Below are 16,715 nucleotides of genomic sequence, written 5' to 3'. Positions count from 1 at the left end.
ATTTGCCACATTAACAATAATTACCACCCTAAAGAGCAGTTCAGTGTTGATGGTCCTGAACATGGTGGAAACCTCAGAGTCAAGCAAGACTTGTGTTGTTCTCGTGGAGAGTGCGTGCCTGTTTAATATTTCATTGCCTTAATTGGTGACCATCATGTGCTGCTTTACAGGAAGCAAAGCTAGGGAAATCATTAATTACAAACATCAAGAAATCAAACATATAATACAGACGCAAATGGTGCTGAACCTCTATGGTTAGGCTTAATTAGTCAAAGCTCAAAAACTGATGTCAGGTTGAATTATTCTTCAAAATGTCAAGTTGCTTTCCTCCATTTTAATTTAATATGTAAATGGACATCAACAGAACGCAGAAGAAATCGAAAATACAGATAAATAAATCATGATGAGTGAATCCACAATATGATGTTGGATTTAGACATGTCTTGCTTGCTATCTAAATAATAATCCAATTCTTTAATTAAAGCTATTTAATCATTAATCCTGTTGATTATTGTATTAATTATATATTGCATTATCTCCTTGCGTGAACCACCATGATCAGCTTGCATCTTCATATATATACATTAATTGACCTTCTAGACAAGTGGGAGCTAGCCAGCCTTGTGGTGCTCTATAATTGCTTCATTTCTTTTTATTTTCTCTTCTCGATCGGGTCACTACACTTTTTATTTTTTTTCTTCGTTCTGGCTTCAATTCTTTGAATCCAGGAACAAAACCAGAAATAATCTGATGAGCTGCACAACCGCAATCAAGATTCAAAAATATAAAACTTACCTGACGCAGGCACGCGGAAGCAATTAAGGAAAATAACAATGACACATTGCTAAAATTATTTTAATGAGCAAAAAAATTTGTAGATATGAACCATTACTATCCATAAATAAATGGTGGTTGTCTCCTTAGTTTATTGGATCTTTAAATAGGCTAGAAAACTCTATATCTACTAGAAACAACTAGAAATCCAAAACCATAAATTAAGGAAATAAAACAAAAATTCAAATTTAAAAAAAATAGCTAAAACAACAACTTTCAAGCCTAATTCTAGAAGATCTAACGGTTCTATCAGTAACAAAGTGGCTTTTCATAAAAAAAAAAAATGTATATAAAATTTCCTGAAAAAATCTAAGTCCAATCTAATAATCAGACCTCCTCCCGTATGTTATTGTTGTTTTAAGGTGCAAACAACATGATCAAAACTCCTATATATTAGGCCTAGATTTATCCTATTAATCAATAAAAATATTTGTTAAACCATTTATATAAGTCCTATTAATCATTATTACACGGTGTCTTAGATTCTTGATCAACTCTATTGGTCATGCAGGTTTTTAATTGGCAGCTTGTGCCATAACCTTGAGGGCTGATGCAAAAGGAAGACCTGGAAGCTCACATGCAGAGCATAACATGTTTACAATAGTATCAATGGATGTACTTGGTTGGTTAGGTAATCTATAACCAACGGAATTGAGATGCGGATATTCGAGGAATAAATAACCCTGTATGGCTGTACAGATTGCACACAAGCAGAGGCCGGCATGGGAGGAATAATTTACTCAAAAAAGAAATCAATAATGGAGACCTAGATCTCTTAACAATATATTCTCAAGTAAGAAAAAAGAAAGATTGGAGTACGTCAATCGTTAGGTAGGATTCCCGACCTTCCTTCTTATATCACTGTGCACACCATTTTCAAACCAGCTTTATTTTCCTACTCAGATCAACAATTAATGCCGAATATCCAATGATTTTATTTTTTAGCTTTTCCTTCTAACATTAATTTTACATTTTACATTTGAAATGATATATATATATATATATATATATATATATATATATATAGAGAGAGAGAGAGAGAGAGAGAGAGAAGAGAGAGTCCTGAATTGGACATCCTCCTTAATATATTTATGACTTTATACTAGATGTTTTGAGGTCTAAGAATCCTTTTATAATTCATGCTATGAACAAACACCAAGCTGTCCACGTTCAATTCCCCGGGGACGAGTATGTTAAAATATACTGTGCTGATCAACTAATCAACTAGAGGAGGACCACTTGCATATATATATATATATATATATATATATATATATATATATATATATATATATATATATATATATATGTGCCCAGTGACCTGATTAACCACAATATCTAAAGCTAAACCATTTGCGTCTATTATTAATTTATCTGGAAAACCAGAATATCCCCTTTTCTTTCTTTTGCTTTTTTTGGGTGGTGTTGAGAGAGGGGTGTCAGATTCCGGCTCAAAAGAAAAAAATTATTGTTTAGGAAAGGTTTTGATCACCAAAATGATCGATTTTTATGTATCCAAAGATTTCATATGATGAGAGAATTAATATTAGGTGTGTTTTTTCTTACCTTGAAAACACATAGAAAAACATGTCTGGGCTCGGAAAGATTTTTTATTTTGAGTTTTGGGTCAATTATGGGTTGAAAGGTGGTTTTTAGGTAAAAAAAACAACTTTGTCTTTCCGGCCACACTAGTGACTGGATTCTAGGATTATCAAACAACACGTCATCTTTTTTGTTCCAAGCAACTAAGGTGAACGACATATCATCCACCCTATTAAACTGAATAAAATATATTAAAGGCCCGCACGAGGGCCTTTTCTTGATTGGGCCAAGCGCAGGCCCAACTACGCCTAGCATCATTTTGTTTTTCAAAGTTTTTATTTTTTTATATTAATGGTTTTTCTATATGTGTTATTTAAAATAATTTTTAAATTTATATTTTAATTAATATCACTTCTCTATGATTTTTTTTGGATTTTTTAGCCTATGTTAAATAAAAATTATTTTTTAATTATATTATGTGTGTTTAATTTTTTCATAGGTTTTTTTTGTATATTTTATATAGATTAAATATTTATTTTTTATAATATTTTTAATATGTGCAACCTTGCATATTATTATTATTTTTATTTTAAATTTTATTTGTGTGTTAATCTTTGTTTCAAATTGATTTTCATAAATAAATTCATTAAACACAACTAGGTAAATGACTTATATTGCAATATTAAATATTTTAATTTATATTGATCTCTTGATTTTTCTAATTATGTTTTTTTTATTGCTAATATTTTTTTATTTACTTACAAAATGGTTCGTAATTTATTTAATTGAATATGTGTAAAAGTTTTTCAATTTATATTTATAATTTTTTATGAAAAAACCCGTTAAAAAATTCTACATATTTAAGTTTGTTTATGTATGTTATTTTTATGATTTTTTTATAGTGTGTTATTTTTTTATTTATTTTAGTTTTTATTGATCGGTTTTTTTATATAATTTAAATAAAACTAGTTGAGGGAGACAATAGTTATTGGATTTTTTTTATATAAAAAAAAAAACACTAATAATACCTAAATATTTTAATAGGGAAATAATACGGATGTGCGGAATAGCACGGCATCAACCTAATCTAACAACTACGCATCGTCTTTAGTCTTCTGCAGTCCTGCTCTTGTTTTTGTAGCCCCACCTGGCACCTGCAGCTTGATGGCTCTCTTTTTTCATTTATAAATATCGTCTTCTCAAAAACAGAAACGTCTAATTACAACGCGCGCGTATATATATTACGCATAACTATGGGCCTTCGGCTATTGGATCAAAAGAATTCTCCAGTTAAAAAGTGATTGTTGAGAGTATTTCAGTCTTCACCGTTGGATTTCAAGTGCAATGGCTATGAAAAGAACATGCTTATCCTATCCAAATTCTATTGTTGTTCATCACATTAAGCATATACAAAGCAAATTCAGCAATTAAAGAATATCAGGATTCCTCTTTTAATCATTTTCATTCCTCGGTGACTTGTTTTTCTGAAGCCAAACTTCAAAAGTTTCGAACAAATTCATGATTTTGTAGCATCTACGTTCTGTGTCCAAACTCCAGACCAGTCATGTCACGTAGATACAAGGCATTAGAAAGTAAAAACTAGAAACCAATCATGGGATTAGACTGAACCTCTGCAACCAAATGCAGTAAGAGAATTGTGAAGGGATATCTTGATTGTGATGCTTTGAGAGAATCTACTGTGTGTCTCTTTGCACTCCTCAAGGTCACCATCACAGGTCTAGCGACCTCACTAACATCATGATCATCCACATACCTGAGATCAGTGCCATTGAAAATCATCTATCTTGAAACGCTTGCCAATTTCTTGTTGCAAGTCCCTGAAATCCCAGTTTGGTTTCAAGCCTAGCAGGACCTTTTCTTCTCCGAAAATGGCTGACTTCTGAAGACACCTTCCTCTCGCAAACTCTGGCCAAATTGTGCAGGTTCTAGCTGACTTTGGAGCTCACGCACTGTTTTGTGAATCTGGGATATAACCTTTTGATTCAAGGCACATAATTCTGATTCTGCAAGTTTTTATAACACCAAATTTGAGTTTTCTACTGTTAAAGCATTTCCATTGCTCGATCCTGGCAGGTTGCTAGTGGCATGCGCTGGTTTGCTTGAGCAGAACAGCAGGTACTTGAACAAGAGCACTTACTGCCAGAACTGCTAGTCTTAGGTGGAGAGTTTGAATGCTTTAAATTGTCAATCATCTTGAATGATGATGAAGGAGATTGAAATGAAAATTTTGGAGTAAAAGCCCTCTTTCACTTCTCGGAGTCTCACGCATTCTCACTTAGTTCAGGGAAGGCTGAATAGAAAGATTCAATCTGAATGGAACCCTTAATACCTTGGGCCGAGTCAATCATCTTTTGGAGTTTTCTTAAGGAGTGGTCAGCCTTCTTGATCTTTCGAGAAGGCCATTGTGTGATACCGTGTTGCCTGCGTATCCTTTTTAGAGATGTAGGGTAGGGAAAACTGCAATTAGAGCAAACAGTGTAAGCACCTTGTTGTCTGTATAGCTTAATCCTAACACACACACACACAGCAGGGTCTGATAACTGATGACAGCAACGTAGATGAAACAAATGAAACAGTTTTTAAGGTTTCGAATGGTTACATCTTTCATTGAATTGCTAGAGGTTACTTGTAATAATAGGTATAATGAAATGTGTGATTTCATTATACCTATTATTACAAGTAACCTCAGTTGTAATAAGCGATTTGCTTACCACCAATACTTTCAGCAGCATCTTTAAGGCTCTCTACATTGCAAGATGATTTTCTGCATCTCTTTCTTGGTCTCTCTTCTTACCTTTTCCTCTGCCTAATGAGCGGCGTCTACCAAAAAACGGAAGAAACTCCATGACCCTCAATATTTCTTTTGGGTCTAGAATATTTTTGAAGTTGACCCAACTCTGAAAGTAGTTGCTTATGGTCTAATTCCACCTGAGAGTCATCCTAATCAGTTATCACCTTGAACTCTTCTTTAGGTTCTTGTGCACAGTTCCATGTGACAGCCACTTTTCCCCCCTTTTTTTGGGCCCCCGCCATATGTGAAATCCAAGATGATTCATCTTGTGGAGAAGATGATGCAAAACTCTGATTTTCTCCTGTATTAAGTCTTCCATCAGAAGCAGCTATGATTCTCCAGTTCGGTTCTTCCTTGAGCTCCTTGTCCATGACAATTTTTAAGCTCCAGCAAGCCTGTTGTATAGCAATGGGAAATATCTCCTACATTTTGTTTTGTTCTTCAATGTCTTGGCAATCCTTTGGAGAGAATAACTCCAACACAAATTCGGTACGTATAAATGCTTTGGAGGGGAATCACTATGGCAGCACGCTAACCAAATATCATAGCATGGTGAGCTGGATGATAATTTGTCTTTGCTGAAAGCAGTTTTATACATCTCAAAACATTGTTTTTGTATTTTGAATGCTCTCCCCACTAATCCTTGGCCTAGGAATAGCTTATAAAAGCACTGCAGCTTTGTTATGATACTTTCATTTATCAATTTCGTCGCGATCCTCGTGTTTTATCCTTCTGATATACACTTTTTGGTGTCCGTAGAGATCCTTAGAAGCTAGCGCAGATAAGTGGGTTTGCTCTTCACGTTATAGGTAGTCATTCAGAGAGACTATGAGAAATAAATTTCTTATATATGAACCTCAGGCAATTAACGCTAAATGGGTTTCGTGCACTCTTCTTCATATCTATCACTTTTACGCTAAATGTTCAGGCAATTAACAAATATTGGGCTGTCCACAAATCCAGTTGCCACATACCAGGTGTTAAACTGTACAGTACTGCTGATCAACAACTAACCTGACCACTTGTATATGTTGCTGCTCATCATCGGAATCAATACGACGATATATGGTCAGTCTGGTGTCTTTGTTTTCTCAAGCATGACCTAATAACTAACCTCTAAAGAAACTCACATATTTTATCAGGAAATGAGTTGCCATTTGTAAAAAAGATTGGATTCCCCTTCATGTCTGATTTTATATTACTATTAAAAAAAGGGGGGCTTTGCTGACAGATAGATGGCGCTAGCTTTCTAAAAGAGTGTGGAGGGTAAGGCTTTCACCTTTCACATCCCATTTCAGTACGTTGCCTGATTCTCTCTTCATTGGCTTAGTCAGCCGGGGCTTCTTCCACTTCAAGGCCCTAAGAATGAATATCCCATCCAGTTGACGAGACACTAACGACACATTATATGCTTACGGAGACTGGCTCCCAAGGAGAGGGGCTTCTAGCCAAAAATCCAGGGGTTTTAAAAACTTGAAAGATTGAAATGGACGTCGCCGAGTGGAAAAGAACATGAAACTTCAAGGAGAGGAGCTACCTGAGGGAGGGCGGGAGGGCGGGAGGGAGGGAGGGGAACATGGTTCGTCAGTGTTTCAATGATCAGTCCTTGTGGTTAAATAAATATTCATTTGTGTTCTCAAAAATTATGGATTGAACTCCGAAAAATACTATTGATAAGCAGTAGTGAAGAGTTTTTGCATACTTGTAAGTGCATACATATAACGCCTCCCAAATTTGGGGCAGCAGAATCAATGATACACAGATTACTAGTATATCCTAATTAAGCTAAGGTTACATGTCAGTTACATAACAAATTTTTAGTGAAAGAACCCTTAAAAGGAAAGAGCCCAGACTTCCTTCAGAGGCACAATCTCAAGTCCAAAGTGAGACCTGATGAATAAGAAGAGGATGATTCATCTTCCATTGGAGCAGGCAAATTGAGGTCCAACCCACAACCTTCCTTTGCTGTAAGGAAATGAAGTCCTTGATTCATGGATGATGAGTTCTCTTCGCCTTTCTCCCAATGGCACCTCATGTGTCCACCAAGTGCCTGTCCACTGGGAAACATCCTCAAGCAAATACTGCACTTGTGCCCTAACACCAACAATGCCTTGCTGTTATCTTCCACGTTCTCCTTCACATCACCACTCCCACCATGATCCTCAACAACCTCACAACCATCACTCCTTGTTAATGCAAAACAACCCTTCACATTCTTATGGCTTGCCCTGTGACCCCCTAGTGCCTGGTGTGACCCAAAAACCTTCCTGCAACTTGAACACTCGAAACGAGTACAATTCACTAGATCATGATCTTGAACTTGATGAGAACTACTAGCACCAACCCCACCGCCAAAATCATTACCCTCCAACATTGCTGCACCATCACTATCAGCCAACATTAACAAACAAGAAGCCACCTCATGATCCTCTGCAGTCATCATGTCTTCCCAGTTAGTAGGATTAGCAATACTTACTGGCTGATCAATAGGCGAAACGGGCCTACGATAATTGGGAGGTGGATTAATGCCACGCCATTGTCTTTCAGGGTGACATCTCATGTGACCAAAGAGTGCTTTCCATGACCAAAACTTCTTGCCACACTCACTACAAGGTCTTGTGATCTTTGGTGCAGAAGGGTCAGGTTTATTGTAATATTTTGGCCTAGATATTGTACTAGAAGGAAGCAAACTTGGTTCAATCTTGATCAGCCTAGTCCTTTTTTTACGTGGGTTTTGATGGTGGTATGTGGTAGGGATTGAAGAAGATGATGGAAGGCAGAAATCAGGGTCGGGATCAGTATTATGGCTTGTCATCACTGTTTGAGAAGTAAAGGTTATGGAGATTGAACGAGAAAGAAGAAGAAAGAAAGAAAAAAAATGTAACGACCGGAGAAGAGGTTGCTTATGTAGATGTAATGGCAGTTATTGGCAGTTAATAGAATGTGAGGAAGTGGCGGTTTCTATGTGTTTTGTTTGTTGTAGTTATCCACAAGGTGCTTGAAACATGGTGACTCTTTGTTAGCACTAATCAAACTGCCTAACCCACACTAATCTCTCACGTTGAGATTATGGCCATAAAAAGGATTTTCTGCTAATTAATTTAACACTAGAATACCAGTAATTTACTCTTGGAAAAATAGTGTCTGTCTCCAATTGAGGCTAATTATTGGTGATTTAGGTGGGAAAATGTGGGTGATGCTTCGCAAGTTGAACCCACTTTAATTATTAAAAATATAATATTGAATATTAAAAATAATTTCAATTTAAAAACTTAAGCCAGCATTAATTCTCTAATAATATTTGCCGAGTTTTTGACATATAAATGGGGAATATCACGTAGTTTAGATTTTCGAATTAAAATGATGTCTTTTAAACATTCGCACCTGCAAGCTCATATACGAACCCCCCCAGTACAGATCTCCCCAACATTTGACCACATGGGTTTACAAAGTAAGGTGGAATAATTAGCCATTAACAGATTAACACAATAATTCGACAGAAGTAATTTAGCGATTAACTTCTGCAAAAGGATATGAATTCCCATATGTTTAGATACTTGTGAATAGAACATTGCTGGGACTGGAATTGGAAGGCAGGGAAAAACAAAAACAAACAATTAAGATGAACATTACTAAACATTATATTACAACACGGTTAGAATTCAGTACTGTCAATAGATTTTGGAGCTAGAGATTAATGTACGGCTGATGCTGCCAGAGCAATATTACAGCAAATGTCGACAGCCACTGCAGTAGAGTCAAAATAAGTGCAGACGGGTCTTTTTTCACCCTTCTTTAGTCAAAGAGTATATAACACAGTAAGGTATTCCAACATCCTCTTATTTCTCTGACTGGCTTTGATGAGTTGAGGGTGCTTTAAAATTCTTCAACGATTTCCCCAAGACATTTAATATCGTAACACGTTGCAACTCCTTTGCTGTAAAAATTGGGAATGAATTAGAGTGATGTATTAGCCTCCAATAATCTCAAAATAGTGAAAGGGACTAGAATTTATCAAGCATGAACAGACATCATAGTAGCAACAAATGCCTATTTTAATGGTACCGAGAAAAAGTAGAATTGAAACAGTCATGGACCTCAGAATAGGTAATGGCACCACCTGTTACAACTTGTGCAGTTACCGTGAAGAAGACATGGCTGACAAATATAATATGACGATTTGCAGAAAACTTGCTCGAAACTAAAGCAAAGCACACAATCCTACAATAGCATAACTGTGGTAAATTATGGAATTAAGTGTAAAAGTTGACAGTCACAAAAGCATAATGAAACTATAGAGAAGATATAGTTGGCAATCCGGCGACGAGTTCAAGTGGTAAATTATTAATGGTCTTCAAAATTAGAGATATTTTGCTGTCCATTTCAAATCTCATTGTGCAACTCATGCAATACAATGCCTATGCAGGCCACATTCATTTACATGTGGTGCACATTAAGCCCACCTCAAACATGCAGACTCCCCTAATCATATCCATATTACAGTTTATGAGGGTTGTGTTTGACCTTACCTTACCATACACACATTCGAAGGAAAACGAAAGGCACAAAGAACGGAAATTCACGTTACCTTCCTCCAGTGAAAGTTGAATTGATCTCTTTTCCAACTCAATTGCGTGTCTGCTAAGCTCAATTGAGGAAACTGACCGAAGCTCTGCAGCAGGGGAAAAAAAAAACATTGAGAGAGAAAGGAAATCAATGCTTAGCAGTGGTTAAATACATTATCTCAATTTGAAACTCCAAGACTTACTCTGGGCATATTCCTCTTGATCAGATTCATCCAATTTCTTCAATAATATCTGCAATTGACAATACCGCTCTTCCCAATGCATATTTTTCTCTGCCATTGGATTAGATGAAGGGGCAGTGGAACCAACAGGATGACAACTAGATTCTGCTGGTGCAAACCTTATGCTAGACTGTCCAAGAGGAAGAGGAACTGAAGGTTTTCCAGATGAACTTATTGGGGAAGCCACAGGCATAGGTGCCAATGCTTGTAAGGAAGAGACTGTTGGCTCCTTTATCTGGGAGGGTTTTGGTTGAACAGTCTCCTCATGATGACCAAGCTTGCCTGTTTCTGCTTCAGATTTCCTGCGGACATAAACAAGATGAGAATTTGGAGCACCACTAGATGAAGATTCATATCGGAGAACCGGAGGGTTCATCAGGCCCTCAGACGATGGTCTCTTGGCTCCAGAAACCTTAAAGCTGTTCATGGTCTGTCCTCTGTCTTTTGATAATGGAGAATTTCCAACAGATTTGGGAATTCTATTTTCATTCTGCACATCTCTTAATGCTGTCTTCTTTAAAACAAGTGGGAATTGCTTATCGTGTGTGGACAAGTTAGTATCAGTATTGCTGAGCCCATACTCACTAAATTTTGAATCTATCGTTTGTTGAACCATCTGAAGTAAAGAAAAACGTGAGAGATTCAGAACTTAACTATACAAGAAGTCTAATGATCAGAAACCTTTGGAAACTAAAACTAATAAATGATACAAGCCAAACACAATGAAAGAATTCATTGTGTTTAGTATAATCACCCATGCAAGTTGAATAAAGGATAGAAGCTTCAGATTTCTTAACACTAAGTCAATGAACATCGAACCCAAGAAAGCAGATCCAACAAATACAAGTTCTTTTTCTTTTTTAATTCTTGATTGAATGACCATTTCCTGAACACTCATCCAATATACTTACTATCAACAAAGCCATAAGGCAGCATTTTCCTTTTGCATTAGATTCACAAGTAAATCCTAACAAATCATGTAAACTCAAAAGAAAAAAAGAAATTGACATATCCTTCTTCATTATCTAGAGTAAACTATATACATTTATCACCTTGAAATTTCAACTACTTAACAACCACATTACACATTTAGGGCATTTATTAAGCATAATCAGCAAAAGCTGAGCTCAAAATAACTTAACATTACAGCAACAACAATACCAACAACCAAATCAAGAGAATCCCACAGGTAATAACAAAATAAACTCAATAATTCCTATACATCTTACATAAAACCTTAATCTTTGAGCAACATTGAAGATAAATTAAGCAGAAGTGGCCAAAAAAACAGAAACCCAGAATATTAAATACAGCAATTTTGAAACATGGGTTCTGTTTATCACCTGGAGAAACAACACCCATCAAATAAAAATGCAAAATTTACAATAACAACCTAGTCTACACGTAGTTACAAAAATTGATCCATTTTGCTTAAAATTTCACCATTAATCTCCAAAAACAAAAAAACTTCACAGAAAGCAAATAAATGAGAGATTAAGAGTAATATACTAAGGAGAAAAGGGGTTAGAGAAAATTTGGAATTCAAACAGAGAGGGGAAGGCATTATTACCTTAGCTCATCGAAACGCAGTGTGAGAAAGCGAGTGGAAGACAGAAAGAGAGGGGTTTCAAAAGCCAAAGAAGCTTTGGCTCTAAAAAAATAGTTAAGAGATTTATTATTTAGCTCTCTAACTTTTTAGTATCTCATTTTAACCACAGTAGGTTTGGCTATTTATGTTTTGTCCCAACTTTGAGCTCTCTTTTTTTTCCATAAAGTACCCCGAAGTTACTTCAATTTTTAGAATTTGGTCCAGCACTTCCTCTTAAGAGCCTTTTAGTGGGACCGAAAAACAACTAAAAGATGATTAATTTGTGCTATAAAGTTGTTTTTCTATTCTTTTTATTGATTAATCTGTTTATTATGGGGACTTGTCAATGATTTGTACACATTTCCAATGTAAGACACATTCACATGATTTTTTTTTTCCCTTGAAGAAGTGTAAATTGAGACTTGTGGCATTTGATATTAGATATATTTTGATATTTAACAATAAAGGAATATAGAATAATGAGGATTGAAAAATCAAGATTAGAGCTAGTGAGGTGAAGGAGCATTGGCCTTTTTTATTAGACTCTGTTTTAGCAACTGAATTTTTATGTCATGAGTCTTGATTCTTGAATCTTAAGGTGACTGAAGTTAATCTTAATTGAGGAATTAGAACTGCAAAACCACCACCAAACTAGTGCATGTGTTAGGATGAGCCTTCCATGAAGCCTAGGCTTGCTGAAATGGAGAATCCAGTAGGGTGCCTCAAATTGCTTCTGCTTCCATGGTAATCATATACGATAATACTCCCTATTGGATGAGTATTTGATAACACTCCTCTGTTTTCCGTGGTGAGTTTTACAGTTGACTCTTGAGGGAATGCCAACCCTGGCTGCTCTTAATTTCCTGGTATGGCCCGCACCCGTTCAAGTTCAATGTTCAAGTGTTAACGTTCCACCAGCCGCATAGCAGAGAGTATTATTGCCAGCACAAAACCTTGATGACGTATTTCGCTTTGAAATGTTCCCAGCTATCCCTCCTTTCAAGAAAATATAGGTTTCCACTTTTCTCTAGACCTTGTCACAGGTCCTACCCGTTTCAAAGCTTCTGAAGTTTGGATATCTGATAAACTTAGGCCACAAAGCATTCAGCTTTGCGCAAGCCCACGGCCACGGGTTTAAGCTTGTACATCAACATTTTTTACCACAAGTTAAACATGAGGAAGCTAGGCATACACCAGACTGGCCACCTCATGGAATCTACGAAGGCACAGCTCTAGAATGCACTTAACTTACCGACAAAGCTTTCAAAGCAAGCAAGTTATGGCATGGCTTGACAAAAGAGAAACGGTAAACATCAACAAAATCTAAAAAATTGGAGGAAAAAGATCATCTCACAGTTTAATCCAACAATGGTACTCTTAATGGCCAAATGAAAAAGATCATAGAGCTACCAAGTAATTTGAGCTGTAAAATACATCCACTGTCGATCATTAATAAAATTTTCTACATAGAGAAAGGAGGTTTCGAAGAAACTGAAGAAGAGGGAAGAGAAGAAAAGGAGGATCAAATGCAGTTGCCATATGAAAGAATACCAATTTGTACATTTTTTTTATGTTTTTTCTACTTTTGTGTCCTAGCAGCGGCAATTCTGCTATAGACATTTTCAGAGACTTAAACATGGAAAAACACGAACCCTTGCTCAGAAAGATCCCTTCTTTCATTTCCAAGGTTTTGCTTTCAAAAACAACTCATTGGCCAAGATTCCCCAGAAGTCGCTCTACTGCAGCGTGTACATTTCCAGCTGTAGCCCGCAATGCCCTGATATTCTCTTGGGTATCAAAGAAACCCATTTCTTGTAGTTGTGATAGTTGAGTTGCATAAAGTTCTTCTGGGGGTACTACAAAAGCAACAAAAATTTCAGTGACGTTGAGTAATTGCCATGAGGTAATATTACATAAAGAGAAAAAAGGTGGAAAGAAACTAACCATCGGGTTGGTTAGGTACTAATAAGCTGCCTGCTCCAAGACCACCAAACATGTTCATCAACATGTCCAGCCCAGCATTATTAGGTGTTCCTGTTAATTCAAGAAAACTTTAGCATAATCTTAATAGGGGAAACAGACAAATCTGCCAAGGTCATAGAAGCGCTCATGAAATGCTTAAGAAAATTCTAAATGCATTCACTAGATTTCTTGCTTCCTTGGGTACCTGTAGGGGCGCCAGGCTGTGCTGATTCCCTGAAAGTGAGCAAATACAGGATAAGCAATGACTAAATAGAGATCTGATTTTGTCGCGCAATGGAAGCATAAATTACAGGTCCTTTAATGATCTCAACACTAATATAATTATAGGCAACTAAGATTTCAGCCATGGGAAATAACCAAAAACAAATGTCCTCGCTTACTGAGTAGCCTGCTGTCGGAGCTGCGGAAGAAGGGACTGTTGTAAAGCTAGCATTTGCTGTTGCAAATAGAGAAGTAACAAAGGGTCAAAGGTAGAAAACAAATTTAACCTAATGCAGCAACTATCGCATATACATACATACATACATACATACATATATATATATATATATATATATATAGAGAGAGAGAGAGAGAGGGAGAGAGAGGTTTTTATTCCATGTTTGGACTGTTCAAAGTAGCATACCTGCATTGTTTCAGGAGAAGTTAATTGGCGAAGAAGCTCAGGATTTTGCATCATCTCTCTCAACTGAGGATTTGAATCAACCATGCCACGTAGTTGGGGATTAAAGTTGAGCATCTAAAATTCAAAAGCAAATTGTCAAAACTGAACCCATACAATGAATATCATATAAGCTAAAACCCTTTCGATAACAATAGTACCTGGTTCATATATTCAGGATTGGAGAGTAGGCTTTGCATCATCTGTGATACAGCTGGATTTTGCAACAATTGAGTCATTTGATTCGAATCAGGCATGCTATTGAACAAATTGTCCATTCCTGGGAGACCAAGCCCTCCCAGACCCAAACCACCAAGACCTGATGCCCTCCCAGCAGGATTTGGCCTCGCAGTAGAGTTTGTCTGGGTTCCTCCTAGTAATTCACCATTTTAAACATCAAGAATAATTCAATTATCATTTAAAAACAGTAACTTTACAAGAGTTTCTTCCAGCAAAGTGCAATTCAAGATATTCAAGATCAACTAAATAAATGTGCAAGAGCAAGAATTCCTCGAGACAAGGAACTATGTTTCTCAACCTAAAAGTTTCACAGGCATCTACATATGATTATCATTTCTCTGTTAGAACTTCCTGAATTGGATCTCAGAATATGGCTTTCGAGCAAAAAAAAGATATCTAAATGATTTTCCTGAAGCAAAGAGGTGTGAAGCTCACCAGCAGCATTGTTCCAAGGGTTGGGCAGAGGGTTTGTATTAGGAGCAGCAAGCCCTGTGGTTGTTTCAGAACCAGTGGCTGAAGGGTTGTTTGAAGCGTCCCTGACTTGAGTCCCACCTTGGTTCCCCAATAGGGTTGCAAATGGATTTGAACCCAAATCATTGCCAGCATTTCCACCCATTGTTGTGGCATTTAAAAATGGTTCTTGAACATTTTCATACATTCTCCGGAGCATGTTAAATCCTTCAGGAGTTGATTCAATATTACTCATAGCCCTGTCAGTGTGTCGCATCATCTCACGCATGAGCTCAGGGTTTCTAGCAGATTCTAATGTCTGTCTAAGAATGCTTGGATCATTAAGAACATGTGCAAGCTCAGGGTTTCGGTCCATAATCTCACGCATCTGAGGATTGCTCATCATCATGGACCGTATTAACTCAGGGTTATTCATCAGGCTCTGCATAGCAGGTGTATTCATTATTTCCCTCATCATGTCGGGATTCTGAGTCAGCCGTTGTTGTACTTGTTCCAATTCAGGAAGCCCATCTCCAAATAGAGCAGATGGGCTGCTGCCACCTAGCGAGCCAAGTCCAGGGAACAAAGATGCCCCAATACCAGCACCCCCAAGTCCAAAGGCCCTACCTTCATTGGAACCAACACCCCGTGTAACCCCTGTTGTAGTATCAGGATTTTCAGGGTTAGCAGCAGCGACAGGAGCAGGAGCATGAGCAGGAGCTGATGGAGCAGGGGAAAAACCACGAACCATATGAATGGTGTGATCAGCTTGCAGACCTTCAGCAAAAGTAGAGAACAAACAATTCAATCGTCAACCCTAGGATATGGAGAAGCAATTGCATTAGGATGTTCACTACTTTAATAACTACATCATTTTTCAATTCATCATAGAAAAATTATCAGTCAGAAAATAAAAATACCCAAATCTTTAATTTTCTAATCAAGAAAATCAATCAATAGGAGGCTCTTATCATCATCATCTAGCCATTAAACAGATAGAAGCACTGCCGCATTTTTCTTTTATTTCCCCTTTTAATGTAAATCAACCACACAAGGGCGAAAAATCCTACCTTTTTCTTTTCAAAATTCTTGCCCATTCATTATCAGACCCAACAATTGCTAAGAGTCCCATTTCTCACTCAAAAATATATAAAACAAAAAAAAACGATAATACAAGAAAGAAATGAACTCACCATAGCTATGAAGGGCCAGGTCATCCTTCAAAATCCGACCTTTATAAATCAACCTCTGCTGATCAGGTGGGACATCACAATTTTGAGCCAAGAGAGATTTGAAAACCCCAACCGTTGATTCCAAGCTCGTCCTCACAGTAAATTTTGTACCATTAGAGCACCGAATATTAATCACCACAGCACCCTCCTCTCCCTGCCCTTGCTGTTCATTAATCACTTTTGACTCGCTCGAATCGCCAGCAGCTCCCATATTATTATTATACAGAATAATCAATCAAAAACCCTAACCCCACAATCAATCAATTAATTTTCTTTTAACAAAAAAAAAGAGTGCGATTCCGTTTCTGTGTAAATGTGAGATCGAAGTAAGAGAAATCAAAGAGGAATTGGAAATCAGAGTAATTGAAATCAAAGTAATTGAAATCAAAGTAAATTGGGAAGGGCAGAGAGAGAGATAGGGCGATCGAGGGTTTCGAGTTTTTATGGGGTTTTTTTATATATAATAAATGTAGAATGTTCTTTTCTTTTGCAGGAAGTTTACTGTTTTTTATACTTGTACTCTTGTAGTATGTAGGTATATACACATACATATTTGCTTTATTTAA

The 16,715-nt window shown here is 36.8% G+C and overlaps 3 protein-coding genes and 1 pseudogene across 4 annotated transcripts; all 4 read right to left on the bottom strand.

The window, feature by feature from the left end:
• Nucleotides 1-5,169: 5,169 nt before the first annotated feature.
• On the bottom strand, nt 5,170-6,230 carry LOC112328681 (protein NLP2-like; annotated as a pseudogene).
• A 541-nt stretch (nt 6,231-6,771) lies between these two features.
• LOC7474898 (zinc finger protein ZAT3) lies at nt 6,772-8,375 on the bottom strand. Its single transcript, XM_024608002.2, has one exon. It carries the CDS (start codon nt 8,001-8,003, stop codon nt 7,047-7,049), a length of 957 nt encoding a protein of 318 aa, XP_024463770.1. The 5' UTR covers nt 8,004-8,375; the 3' UTR covers nt 6,772-7,046.
• Nucleotides 8,376-8,788: 413 nt separating this feature from the next.
• On the bottom strand, nt 8,789-11,719 carry LOC7474899 (uncharacterized). 2 transcript variants are annotated; one of them, XM_002313550.4, is made up of 4 exons: nt 11,566-11,719; nt 9,957-10,611; nt 9,777-9,860; nt 8,789-9,125 (listed from the first exon to the last, which is right to left on the bottom strand). In XM_002313550.4, the coding sequence occupies exons 2-4, from the start codon at nt 10,609-10,611 to the stop codon at nt 9,028-9,030; spliced, it is 837 nt and encodes a 278-aa protein (XP_002313586.1). In that variant the 5' UTR covers nt 11,566-11,719; the 3' UTR covers nt 8,789-9,027. The 2 variants fall into 2 exon arrangements, with proteins under 2 accessions (XP_002313586.1, XP_024464208.1); XM_024608440.2 differs by having other exon boundaries at nt 8,992-9,125; nt 9,718-9,860.
• Nucleotides 11,720-13,000: 1,281 nt separating this feature from the next.
• Nucleotides 13,001-16,644, bottom strand: LOC18102222 (ubiquitin domain-containing protein DSK2a). The gene is made up of 8 exons (XM_006379307.3): nt 16,111-16,644; nt 14,903-15,694; nt 14,389-14,600; nt 14,192-14,305; nt 13,947-14,002; nt 13,751-13,779; nt 13,528-13,617; nt 13,001-13,439 (listed from the first exon to the last, which is right to left on the bottom strand). Exons 1-8 carry the CDS (start codon nt 16,358-16,360, stop codon nt 13,291-13,293), a joined length of 1,692 nt encoding a protein of 563 aa, XP_006379369.2. The 5' UTR covers nt 16,361-16,644; the 3' UTR covers nt 13,001-13,290.
• Between the last annotated feature and the right edge of the window lie 71 nt (nt 16,645-16,715).

Source organism: Populus trichocarpa, chromosome 9, assembly GCF_000002775.5.
Source record: "Populus trichocarpa isolate Nisqually-1 chromosome 9, P.trichocarpa_v4.1, whole genome shotgun sequence".
Taxonomy (NCBI): domain Eukaryota; kingdom Viridiplantae; phylum Streptophyta; class Magnoliopsida; order Malpighiales; family Salicaceae; genus Populus; species Populus trichocarpa.
This window is presented reverse-complemented; position numbering and strand designations above follow the sequence as displayed.

Bases quoted from the DNA above. Each gene is read 5' to 3' on its own strand.
- LOC18102222 (XM_006379307.3), bottom strand. From the start codon at position 16,360: ATGGGAGCTGCTGGCGATTCGAGCGAGTCAAAAGTGATTAATGAACAG. The intron at 14,306-14,388 runs GTACTATTGTTA...TTTGAATTTTAG, and splicing joins ATCCTGAATATATGAACCAG to ATGCTCAACTTTAATCCCCA. The intron at 13,440-13,527 runs GTTAGTTTCTTT...TTGCTTTTGTAG, and splicing joins AGTACCTAACCAACCCGATG to TACCCCCAGAAGAACTTTAT.
- LOC7474899 (XM_002313550.4), bottom strand. From the start codon at position 10,611: ATGGTTCAACAAACGATAGATTCAAAATTTAGTGAGTATGGGCTCAGC. The intron at 9,861-9,956 runs GTAAGTCTTGGA...CCCCTGCTGCAG, and splicing joins TCAAGAGGAATATGCCCAGA to AGCTTCGGTCAGTTTCCTCA. The intron at 9,126-9,776 runs GTAACGTGAATT...CAATTTTTACAG, and splicing joins TCAACTTTCACTGGAGGAAG to CAAAGGAGTTGCAACGTGTT.
- LOC7474898 (XM_024608002.2), bottom strand. From the start codon at position 8,003: ATGACAAGCCATAATACTGATCCCGACCCTGATTTCTGCCTTCCATCA.